Consider the following 12,318-nt stretch of genomic DNA (forward strand, 5'->3'; position numbering starts at 1 on the left):
GTACGTCGCTGGGTTGTTCGGCATCTTGAGAAAGTCCGAGACTGGTAGCAAGACTGTCGTCCCCGGCACGTCGCGACGACCAAAGGTAGTGGGCACGATCAAAGCTGTCCGAGCCCGTCAGCATGCGTCTCAAGTATTGGCGATCTGTCTCAAAGAAGAGACTGTTCCATAAAGAAATTTGTGGCTGTTTCTTACCTCAGTGTAGAGACAGTCAAGTTCAAGATCCTCTAATCCCGGGCTTCGCCAGAGGCCAGAGCATGACCGCCCCCTCCAGTTCACCACTCGATCTGCTTTCAAGTTGGTAAGTCATGAGTGCCAGAGGATGGAATTGGGACTTGAGAGCTTACCAAAGTCTTCAGTCCCGAGAGTACGAGCAGATCTCGTTGGCGGCATTTTGTCCAGCAAGAGGGCCCTGCATGGCAGGTGCAGGGGGGAACTGGCCGTCCATGCTACCACCGTTGATGGTGATGGAGCCGCCAGGCAGTACGTTGTTGTTCTGGGGGAAAGACATTGCTCTTCACTTCCGCCGGCACCAGCAGACTAACCAGAGCCAACACCAACACCAACACCAACACCAGCAAGACCCCTGAGCAGGGGTGGAACTGGCCCCAACCACCACCGCTGATGGGGGTGGAGCCCCGTTGTTGTCCTGGGGGAAAGACATTGCTCTTTAGCTCAACCGGCACCAGCGGACTAACCAGTGCCGACAGCGACACCAGCAGGACACCTAAGAAGGGGTGGAAGTGGCCCCAACCACCACCAATGATGGGGGTGGAGCCCCGTTGTTCTTTTGGGGGAAAGACATTGCTCTCCCCAGTTCACTGAGACCAGCACATTCACCAGTCACTGAACAGAACCCAACATTACAGAAACGAAAGGTAACGGGCCCTTGCCCCCAATACTGGAAGGAGAGTGAAGCCCAGCAACCGTCTTTCCGTTGTTATTTTGGGGGAAAGACATGCCTCGCCTTCGCACTGCGGCCAGAAGCACCAAATCGGCCACCGCAAAGCATGCCGCCAGGCAGGATTTGTGCCAGAGTTTCTCCGAATTCACCAGTAGCTCCTGAACATTATTCTTCTCGCTTTCTACGTCAGAAGAAAGCTGGTCCTGGCGAGATGTCGAGGGACTTCAAATGCGCGAGGTCGAACTGGTCAGGGTTTGGACCAAGGCTTGGAGGTTCCTTGAGCTTGTGCGGGAGTACGAAGCCCGAATGGCCTCACTCCGAGTCATCGCACCCTCGATCCCATGTCAAGTTCTGGGACCATTCCAAATGGAGAAGGTCCTCCTCCGCGGGATCAAATTGGTTGATACAAGAACTACCTCCGCGTGTGGAGTGGCGTCTTGGTGATCCAGTTCCTGAAAATGCCAAAGTATTTCACGTTGGCCTTCTTGGAATTCTAACATGAATCAAGAATCACTCGGAGCACTGCCAGGTGTGCCATAGAACTGGGCGGGGGAACCTCTGTTCCCAGGAGAGACCAGCCAGGCCCCAGCCTTGACGAGCTGATCGGCGTCTGTCCAAGCCATGCTGCTGTGGCAAGCTGGTAGGGACACGCCAGTCTGCTCCGAGGCACCGCATGACACAAGGCAGTCACGAGAGTGGTTGCCATTTCAGTGGCAACTTCTTCCATTGTCGGGGGCAGACCGAGGGACTGTTGCCGGCGCCCACGAGGTCGCCTAGGCACCGAGAAAGCCCAGACTCAAACACTGGCAGTGGACACTTGGCGACTACTCGACTGTCTTCAACACCGTTGCCATTGCGTACTGCCTTCTTGAGATCGCCATCGAAATGCGACTGCCGACCGCAAACGGCAACGCCGGGAAGTCGCGGCGCGAGCAGCTTTCTTGGTGGTCACGATGTTCTTGCCTGCCCTAGTGTGTTCTTTCCCGACCCAGACCGTTCGAAAACCCTAAATGAAGAGGTCTCCAACAGTTTTGTGGGCATGGCATATTTCGGGTGTGGCCAGCCATTGCTCACAGGGCCCCACTCGGAGGGCTTTTGGAGATCGCCTCTGCCCGGGTAGTGACCGCAGCCATGTCATGTCGAAAGGGGTTGCGTGCCTGGCAGAGCTGTGTGGTTTCGCTTCTATTCCGTATACGTCCGAGGACATACATGGCGCCTTCATACGGTGGTAAGCACTCAATACCCAGCACTTGAAAAGAACACGGTGTCGATAACGATGTTCATAATACGATAGGTGCTTGTGGCCTCAGCCTTGCGATGCACAGACAAGGCTAAGGGGCGCCGTCTGGCGGAGCTGCGTTGGCTGCAATTCAAGCTGGAGGCGGGAGCTCGGGGGGAGGAGGTTGTCCAGATCCAGAGGGACGCGACAGAAGAACGAATTGAGAGGGGGCAATTCGTCCTCGCCTTCGTGCCCGAGGCCATTGCTGCTGGTGCTTCAGACCCCACAAACTCGTGTTCGGGGTTACCCTTGCAGCTTCAAGTCTGGCAGAGACCAACGCCACAGTGGTGCAGACATACAGCTCCACGCTGCTGTAAACGAGGACGTGGTGCGTGGAGAATGGGCAACGCCGACGGGCACGCTTGCGCGCGACCAAGTTGATCGTACAGCAGTCACGGAGCTCGACACTGCCGCAAGAGTTCACAGCCATCCGTTGGACTTCACCCACTTCCATCGCTGCCCGGGCCAAAACGCCGACACCTTGTGACTAGCCGTGGCCATGACTCCGATGGCCTGGCTGCTAAGTTTCCTGCTCATTCGTTGCTTTATTTGGGCAGGCAGGTGTCTAGGCCTTTGTCCCCATTGCGATTCGATGGAAGAGAAAGCAGCCGAGCCCAGTCTCAAAAGCACCATGAGATGTCATTCTAGTCAAGAAGCACGTCGAAGGGTGCCACTTTCAGGGGATGAGCTTGACCCTCTCTCACATTTCGGTGAGGAATGTCCCACGGTAGGAATTGGGAACCATGAACCACATCTGCGTGTCATTTCGAAGTGCCGGCAGCAGGTGTCTCGAAGAGGGAACCTCGACGGTCATGAGGAGGTCGCTTGCGCCCAGGGCAAGCGCCCTGTTCCCGGGTCCGAATGGCAATACCTCTTTGTGCGTGGCATTGAGCAGAGAGCGGGTGCCTCGGTCGGCCAGTCAGACAAAGGCAGCAGAGTCATCCTCGCCACCCTGGGCAGACTCGCCCTTGGGGGCAGAATCCTTCTTGCCGCCCTTCTTGGGAGTGGGCTTCTGCTTCTTGGTCGGAGTGCCCCGGCCCGCGGCCTACGAGAGTCTCAGTTGCTCTCATGAAGGAGGGCACAGATCTTCAAGTCCGGCACGAACCCAATGCGCTCGAGCGGGACACAGTTGACTCTGAGAGCAATTATATGGGGCATATGCTCCCTGACGAACCTCAATCGCTCAGTCTTGGTCATCTTGAAGGTGTCGAGAAACGGCCAGGCGGCAGAAAGAAACTGTGCAGCTGCATTCACAGCAGCAAGCCTCAGGCTCTCGCGTCGCCGACGGTCGGGCAGTCCCGTTCGGCGGCTCGAAAACAGGTTGTGCTGGCTGTTCTTGTCGTATTCGTCCCCCACCTCGACATTCCGCATGCCTCGAACTCCTGCTCCTCGCTGAGGCCAACCCAGGTGTTATTGATGGGCTGCAGATCAGTTTTAGCACGGCGCGAGTAAGGGGCCGGAAATTGGGTCTTGACAGTCTGCCACATGGCACAAGGCCCACGGCGGGAGTAGGGAACGTAAAAACGCATGATAACCCTTGCCTGTATGGCCTTGGAAGCCGTTAGAGGGAGAGGATGAGAGGAGAGGGGTGAAATGAGGTTTTGTGTACCTCCTGATCAAGGATGATCGGAAACGATGACCGGCAGCGGGCACGGCCGCGGCAGCGATGTAGTCGGGGCTGGCGAGGTCCCGTCTGGCCCAGGCGAAGGCAGAACGAGCGCAGCGTGCCGTCTCATCTCTGGCCTAAACTGCTGACACCCCAGCAATGTTGGTCCCGGGGTCGTAGAGCGGGCTCCTCTGAGCCGAACACGACTGTCAGGTCTTCTCATCAGAGCGATCCTGCCATCTTTCTTCATGGTGTTGAAACTTGACCGGAGCTAGATTTGGCGACAACTAATCTGTACCCGCAATTGGGAGCATGTCGACGGGGATCAGGCGGGTGAACTCGCCTCCGCCACGCTCGTGGCAGCAGGACGCGCCCAGGAACCGCGACGATCTTTTCGTTCTGAGGCTTCAGCATGACGGGATTGATGTCAAGGGGGCGGCGAGGATGACAGCGCCCACAACAATTGTTGTCATCGCATTGCCGGCGAGATCTTGGAGCTGCGCCTGGGTCTCGACGCTCATGTCGAAATTCTCAACCGGTAGGCCCTGAAGCCCCAGGGACTCTGCCCCGATGATGGGCCGTGCCTCGAGTGTGAGGACAGGAATGTCATGGTGCTCGAAAATATTGCGGCCCCCTGGTCGCTGTTGTTCTCAAGCCAAGACATGCCTGGGTCCATGCCGCTGCGGAACTCCGATATGATCCAACCAAATCGGTTCTCATCGGCAGGGTTGGTAGTTCTGGCGGGCGCCCAGGCGTGGACGCTCGGGACCACCTGCTTCATAGTGGGATGGTTGGAATCTTCGAGGTACTCGCGCACGAGCTTCTGTGCCGCCACGTCGTTCGCCACTCGGTTGGAGTGGTCAGTGTCGGCCGCCTGGAGGAAAGCTCGTCGAAGCCCAAAGTTCGCAAGGCTTTGATGTTGGCTCCTATGAGCCTGTGAAGGATGGCTCGGTCCTTGCATGGCATTGAGTACGGCCTGGGGCAGCTGGACTTCGAATTTCAGGTACCGCGTGCCGGTGACCACGGCCCTGTCGATGAGGATGATCGTCGGTGTCCTCGTGGACATTGACTCGACTTCTCTTCGAAGCTCAGCAATGGCGTCCTCAAACTGCATTGCCTTTTGTTTGAGCCAATGCTGCTGGCCGGCGGAGTGTCCTCCGTGTTGATGGCTCTGGTCAGATAGTGAAGCTGGGGGGTTGTCACGATCTTGAAATCCACAAACTCGGTGCCTGTGGCCTGGAGAGCAGCAGCGACGGCAGCAGCGACGGCAGTCACCAGGGTGTGCCCCGAAGGTCGAGTGTCCCGGCCATAGACAACCTTGGCCCGGGCCTTCAGCGAGCCCGTTGGTCTTGTTGGTGTTCAGCGTGGAGAAGTCGACACAGGAGTGGGCCGCCCATGTCATGCGGGCCGTTGGCCGGGGTCTTCTGCAGGACAGAGAGACCGTTGGGCTGGCCCAAATGCCCGCGATTGATTGCGCGTTGCTGGATGTCCTCTCCCGCATTCTCCACCATTTGGGAACCTCTGTTCCCCCCTGGTCTCGCCTTGCCGAAGTATCGACCCAGAGTCGTATGAGAGCTTGTCACCATGGGCTTTCCTCGACTTCTTTCAATCATCGAGGCTGTGGGAAGTCCGCCGGAGCCTCTCGGTCTCCTGGAAGGTGGAATACACCTTGCCCACCTCTGTGGACTGGAACCCCTTCAGGACTCGGGATGCCACTTCCATGGCCACAAACTCGTACCTGGAGATGTCCGATATCATAGAGAGGCCCAGGCAAGACGCCCCTGCGATGAAAAAATCGACAGCCGCAACGTCTGCCTCCGCGCCTGTAACCAGGTGTCTGCACTATTGTGAGCGGCAAGCATCCACGGGGATATTGGACTGATCAACTTACGCCTTTTCTGAGTCTCCCTGGGAAAGAAGTCTTGCTTCTCTTGTGGAGTGGTCTACTCGGCTGGTGCTTCGCATGTTCCAGGCCGCGGGCCGGGTTCGATGCCATGGCAGGCTTGGCCAACGCGGCTTGGCTCTTGCTCTTGTCTGTGCTTCGATGAATGGGCCATAGACATGCTCGTAGTCTTCGTCAGAGGTATCTTCAAGGTCTGGTGGCTCCTCGCCTCGCCTCTGAGACGTCGTCCGGCCGTGACGTAACAGCGCACTCTGTTTCAAGATTCTTCGGTCAGCGATTTTGAACGCTGTAGTACCGAGGCTACTTAACCTCAAGGAGATGGCAGAGTCAGAGATATTACTTACCCCTCTGGAGTGGACTATTCCGACAACAACATTGCATTCGTCCACCTCCTCTCCAGGCAGGTCTTTCGCGCCGCCCAATTTAGCGATTCTGATCATCGCATTTGGATTCTCACGAAGATCGCATAGAGGCCTCTTGGAGGGCCCCCTTGGGAGTCCAAAAGCGCGTCGCTGGCCGAATTGGCTTGATCCGCCATTCTCTTCACCTGTGTCAAGAACGCGATGACTGCTCCAGCACATCGTCAACCGATGCAGAGGCACGGATGGCGAGCGCCTCCATTCCAACCGACGCTCCGACACCGTCTGGCGAGGAGAGTCGGAGCTGCCGCTACAGCCTTGTTCCGCGGCTCGTGCTTGCGTTCGGCGCGCCTCTGTGCGCCTAGCACGGCCACGTCCTGATCCATTTGTCACAATAGACCTTCTCACGACGACTGCTTCCGCCGGCGCTGCGGGGCTGGTTGGAAGTCATTGCGCTTGCCAGGGTGCCTGGACCAAACCCGCAAGCGGTGAGGACGAGCAAGCCGGCCCGAGGCCAGGGGACCCGTTGATAATCGAATCGATCTGCGACTGCAATGGAAGATAGAACATATCAGCCAACTGACTGGGTAATTTTGTAGGAATGTATGCAAGATCTGCAGAGGACGGGGGTTATGGGTCTTCGAGATATGCGATCTCTGGCTGGCCTGTTCGATCAACTGGATCTGACAGCACGGCAGGCTTCCACCGGCCCAGAATGACTTCCAGCAACCTGTGTCAGCGGCGTCTCAGCTAAGGCTGAAAATGCGCTGCCTCTTTGCAAATGGAGATCATGACGTCGCCAACTGCGCATGGCTGTTTTCAGTTGATAGAATACCAAGAAGCACCAGCCACCAAGGAGGAGGAATACTCAGAGCCTGCTGGCCCATCGATCGACTCAGTAGAGGGAACGAGTGTACCGCGATCCCTTATGGCATTCTGGGACACATTCGTACGGGCTCGATTCCATCGGGCTTCCGACTCAGGGACAAGCAGACAGTATGCTCAGGTAAGGCGACCAGGGCAGCGGGAAGCGGAAAGAAGGACATTGTATCAGAAGGATTGGTGTTTTGTGAATCGCGAACCAAGGGGACAAGAAGGACAGGGCTGAGTAGACAAACGGGAGCCGGGGAAGACGAGAGGATAGGGTGTCGGGGGTGATGGTTGACGCTCGAGGCGCCGTGCTTCAGTTGACGCAAAAGGACTGCTACTAGACGTACCTGATCACTCCTGGTCCGCGAGAATATCGCCTGTACTCTGATCGCTTGAGGCTGTCAACCTAACGATGAACAGGAGGGTGGACTTGACGGAAGCAAGAAAGGAATGGAGAGTTTCGCAAGAGAGTGTGGAGAGTGGCACGAAGCATAACAGAGAAGAGGGAAGTTTGAGCTTGGAAGGGATTGGGAAGGTGTTAAAAACAACGTATGGGGCGACAAAAAGGATTTTGGACTGGGAAACCGCAGAAAGTCTTCGAAGGAAGGAGGGCCGCGGTTTTAGGGGTTGGGTCGGGCAGGGCAAGATTGGGCTGGACAGGGGAGCGTCTTTTCGCCCACAAGATGGGGCTGGATGGTCAGGAATGTGGAAAAAGTCAAACGGAAGAGCTTACAGTCAAGAGCAGTCACCAGGATTCCATCCGTGGGACAGGCACCGCACCTTGTGGAGTTGATCCTCCACGATTCGTGGTTCGAAGGTGATGCCATCTTGCTTGATGCCTTGCCAGAATTCGTGATTTTAGTTTGTCTGCTTGCTACAAGGTCAGCAGACTGACAACTCAGCTGGGCCAGCTTGGCGCTGTCGTTGTGGATGTTCCCGCTGTAGAGTCGTGAAGCGGGTGCGAGTCAACGTCTCGGGCCCAACTCTTGTTGACTTTGAAGTAAGAGTTCAAATTTTAGAACGAGATAACTTACCATGGGTAGGGGCTCCATTGTGCCCAGGGGGGAGCCGTTCTTGATGCGTAAACAGCTTGTGTGATTGTTAGGTAGTTGAGCACGAGACGAGAATAGGGCTCGGTTGGATGATGCTTGCGCTTCAGAATACTTCTAGGCAGCGAGGCCACAGCCTAGGAGTATTCCAACGGATCGCTTCGGACGGGCAAGTGTTTTTCTACACAGCATGATGGGGTCGGATTTGTGCTTACTGTAGTAGTCGGGCCAGACAAGTGGTGGCCTCCTCGCAGAATACAAAGGTGGGCGGTTCATCTTCTGGTTTCTGTTTGTCCCAAGAGCAGCCTTGTCAGTCGTGATCCTGGCCGTTTTCCGCTGGACGGCCCCTTCTGTGGTTGGGGATGGATCGATCCCACCGCAGAGGTGGAACAGGTCGTTGCTGCAGAAGCACTCTGCGCAGGCTGGGTTCCGGGACCCCAACCTTGACAGCTTGGGGCGGAGACCTAAGCAGGGAGGCACTCTCCCTTCCCCGGCCCTGCTTCTGGGCCGTTAGGATTTTATTGTAGCGGTCTCGGGTGGCCTCCTGTACCGCCTATCCTCCAAGTAACCAGTGTTATCGCGGCCCAGCTCCAGCAGAGCTATAGACTTGACGCAGTAATTATGTCGCAAAGGTCTTGTTTTATCCTAGATGAGACACGTACTTGCTTTGTCTCAACATACAATTTAGGCTCTGCTATCTCCCCGTCGGCCTTGTTAGGCTTCTGGCGTATCGAACCACAGCAAAGCGATTCACTGGAACTTTGGCCGGGAGCCAAGAAACAAGGTACGCCTAATCTGCCCAACCTTTACCCAAGTCACCTCAAGTGCTACAGCACCAGGGCTAGACCTTGAAACTGCGCAGCACGTCCAGACATCACAGCAGCTGATGTCACCTGTGCACAGGTCTCGTGGTCGAAAGGAAGCGCCAGACGGACAGCACAAACTTCAACCTCGACAGGTCTCGCCTCGCCTTTGTGCTCCCGCTGACTCCCTCGGTGAGTTGCCTCCTGGCGGGCTACGGCTGGCAGATGCAGAACTACGCGCCTCTCGCGGCGGTTCTCGTCACAATATTTCTCATCGCAAACCTCTCGATGGGCGTCATGATATCTAATGCGGCACTACTGACGGACCTGTTCTGCGAGAACGCGGCGGCGGTCGGGGCGGCCATGAATGTAGTCCGATTGCTGCTCAGCGCGGGCGCGGTGGCCGTCACCAGCCCGCTCGATAAGTCGTTAGGGATCGGCTGGGCGGCGACGATCACGGCAGTCGTGTGTGTGCTTGTGGTGGTGCCAGCCTTGGATTGCATACCGGGAATGGCTCGGCCGGAGGGCGGCAAAGAACGAAAGGGCCGGCGCTTGCGCTTGCGACGCCCGAGTTGGACGCCTTGGTCCGGCCCTATCAAGATAGAATGCAAGATACTGACCTGGTACCAGGATGATGACATGGAGTAAAACCCCTTAAGGGTCTAATTATTGCGCTTCTAAAAGAGCAGATACATGGAAGTCGGGAGCCTGCTGTCCTGGGACACAGCCTAGTAAATTTGTGTTACTCTAGAAGCCAGAACCCACGCCCCCCGGGCCTATCGCTACGTCGACACCTATTGATTCCTCTGCTCCGCTGACCAGTCAAACATCCAATTTGTCACCTTTGCTTCCTCGTGGACAGGAGACATGCTCGGGGCGAGTCCCCACGTTCCGTTTCTACAGACGGGCCGAGGCCAACATCAAGGCGCGGCCGAATAATTGGTCCAGGCGATGGCAACCTTCTCTTCGTTAATAAATGGCTTGTTTGCGACGAAAAGGTCATGAAGTAGCTGTTGACTTGCCATGTACGCCACAAGAAAAGCAAAGAATGCACAAGCCAGGTATGCCAGACGCGTCCATTGTTCCGATGCGTGCGCCCTCCTCCTGGCTCCCGACGGGTAGCGGGCCTCCACGAACCGCTCGATCCTGGAGCAAGCAGCATCGATCTCTGTGAAGTGGGGGTCCCCGGGCCTGTTCTTCTGCCGAATCCTCTTGGCGTGGTGCCTGAACACCTCACAGAGGCGCGGGAAGCCCTGTGTCGAGTCGATCATGATCCGGCACGCCGACCCCCTCGACATTTTTATGTTCCGGTCGAAGAGCTCGGGGTTCTGGAAACAGAGCTCGAACGTCGCTATGGCCATCGCCTGCGGGATGGCGACGAAGTTGAAGGTCGACTGCTCCTCGACGCGCGACATGTAGGCGAGGCAGTCCTCGGCGCGGCTGAGGCCCATGCAGACCATCTCGCTGCTGCACTGCAGCGCCCTCTCTCGGTTCTGCGGCAGGAAGAGCTCGCCAAATGTGTCGACGTACTTTGACCATACTTCCTTGGGCCAGAAGTAGCGCTTCTGGTCGTAATCCTCCCGGACGTCGCGGGTAATGTTGACTTGTTGCAGAAGCTGGCCCATCGACTCCATCAGGTGGGGCTTCTCCTCGAGAAGCGCCGGGTCCGCAAACTTGGCCTCGACAAACAGCCGAGTAAGGCCCTCGCCAACGAGGCCTGCGACATAGTGACAGTACAGTTTGTAGTCCGTGACGGTCTTGACGCTGACTCCGTTGGGGTTGGCGGCCGCCTTTGCTGCGTAGTCGGCCATGCCGTTGCCCATGCTTCTGGCAATGTCTCTGATGATGACCCTGTATTGGTCCTTCAGCCTGTTGAACTCCCTGGACACGGTGTCAAATTTAACAAGCACCTCTCTGTCCTTTTCGTTGGGGCCGCTGCCATCGAATGTCCAGGTCTCGTCGTCCATGTGGGAGTGGAATTTGCGCAACAAGGGCTCCTTCTGTTCGAGGGGTAGGGTCATGTCGTCCTCGATGGTGTCGAGAGCACGGAGGACGAGGTAGAACACGACGACCGGCATGAGGAGCTCAGGGTCAAGCTCCTGGATCACGGCTACAAATGAGCGGGACGTCAGTGCCAAGAGGCGGTAGCATTCCTGGATGTTGGGCGACTCCCGGCTCTTGTCGCGCGGGTGCACGGGCCGGCGCCATCCTTTCCAGTAGATGATGGCCAGCAGTTCCTGGGGATGAGAGAAGTGGTAGATCAGATTCACAGCGGACAGCATGATCGTGAACAAGGACGCGAAGCAGAGAGGGGGTTACTAGCCTGCAATCGCTGGTACAGTCGTGAAATAATTACTGCATGGGCGAGAGGGCGGTTGATGGGTGGAGCGTTCCAACTTTGTCATTCTGCCATTCAAATAAATCTAGAGCAGCTTTCTGCCGGACGGGCACCAACACTTCCCAGGCGGTCAGGGAAGGAGATTGCTGTCTTGATTAAATGGTACTTGTCACTCAAGTACAACTGTTGGTAGAATCAGCTCTCAAATGGGGACGGAAGCATCTGGGTGCCGAGCTTCCGTTGTGTAACCGTACAGCCACCCCAGTCGCTGGCAAGAAAGCGCTCCTAAAATGACCCAATTTACGGCTTGCATGCAAGGGGAGGAAGACAGACAGGGTCGGCTCCTAATGTGTATCTCTCCTGGTTTCCCTCCTATTCCTCATACGTCCGAGGACATACGTGGCGCCTTCATACGGTGGTAAACGCTCAAGACCCAAGCGCTTAAAAAACATGCGGCGTCGATAAAAGTGGCTGAAATACGACCGGTGTTTGTGGCCTCGGTCTTGAGATGCAGAGACAAGGCTAAGGGGCACGTCTTGACGGCGGCATCGACTCGAATCGTGGACACAAGTAGCCCGCAGGCCAGTCTGCGATGGCACACCGCGAAAGTTGGGGTCCGGAGTGGAATGGTCCATTTTCCTCTGGCTGGATTGGGCCTCGGATACATGGCTTTGATCCTTTGGCGGGCTTCGTACTCTTGACTTGCCACTCATCACCCGAGCCTCCATGATGTGAACGGATTGAAGGTCCGCCGAGCCCGACGGGGGGATGAACTCCGCATTTGACAGAGTTCCTGGCTATCGAATCCCGTCACGGAGACGGGACGCCCAACACCACCGAAGGCTCAGGCCGTCCATGGCGAGGCATTGCTGGGGGATAAAGGGGAGCCACCTCCACTGGCGAAGCGGCGCATCCAGAACCAGTAAATGGGAATCTCGATGGACACCCTTTTGTTGAGTCCGAAGCTCGTTCTGCGTACAGCGGTGGTTTAGAAGCCCACAGAGGCCTTCTCCTTGCCATTGCTTCCCTCGCAGCCACAATCTTGCGGCCCTCGATGACCACTTACTACTCAGCAGGCCCCTCCCTGGCCATGTTAAGGGCCAAGAAAGAACACAGACGCCGGCAGCGGGACGGGTGGGAAGGGGGACAGGGCTTTGGATCGAGATCCCGACCGGACGAATGGGTGGAGATCCCAATCGGACGAATC

At 56.8% G+C, this 12,318-nt stretch overlaps 2 protein-coding genes across 2 annotated transcripts; both read right to left on the reverse strand.

Annotated features, from left to right (window-relative positions):
* Positions 1-4,306: 4,306 nt before the first annotated feature.
* KVR01_012922 (uncharacterized protein) lies at positions 4,307-5,300 on the reverse strand (the record flags this gene model as incomplete). Its single annotated transcript, XM_044781762.1, has 3 exons — positions 4,307-4,924; positions 4,993-5,137; positions 5,170-5,300. 3 exons carry the CDS (start codon positions 5,298-5,300, stop codon positions 4,307-4,309), a joined length of 894 nt encoding a protein of 297 aa, XP_044638078.1.
* A 4,393-nt stretch (positions 5,301-9,693) lies between these two features.
* KVR01_012876 (uncharacterized protein) lies at positions 9,694-11,212 on the reverse strand (the record flags this gene model as incomplete). The annotated part of the gene is made up of 1 exon (XM_044790195.1): positions 9,694-11,212. The coding sequence occupies exon 1, from the start codon at positions 11,053-11,055 to the stop codon at positions 9,694-9,696; it is 1,362 nt and encodes a 453-aa protein (XP_044638032.1). The 5' UTR covers positions 11,056-11,212.
* Positions 11,213-12,318: the final 1,106 nt, after the last annotated feature.

Source organism: Diaporthe batatas, assembly GCF_019321695.1.
Source record: "Diaporthe batatas strain CRI 302-4 chromosome Unknown Contig00022, whole genome shotgun sequence".
In the NCBI taxonomy this organism is placed as follows: domain Eukaryota; kingdom Fungi; phylum Ascomycota; class Sordariomycetes; order Diaporthales; family Diaporthaceae; genus Diaporthe; species Diaporthe batatas.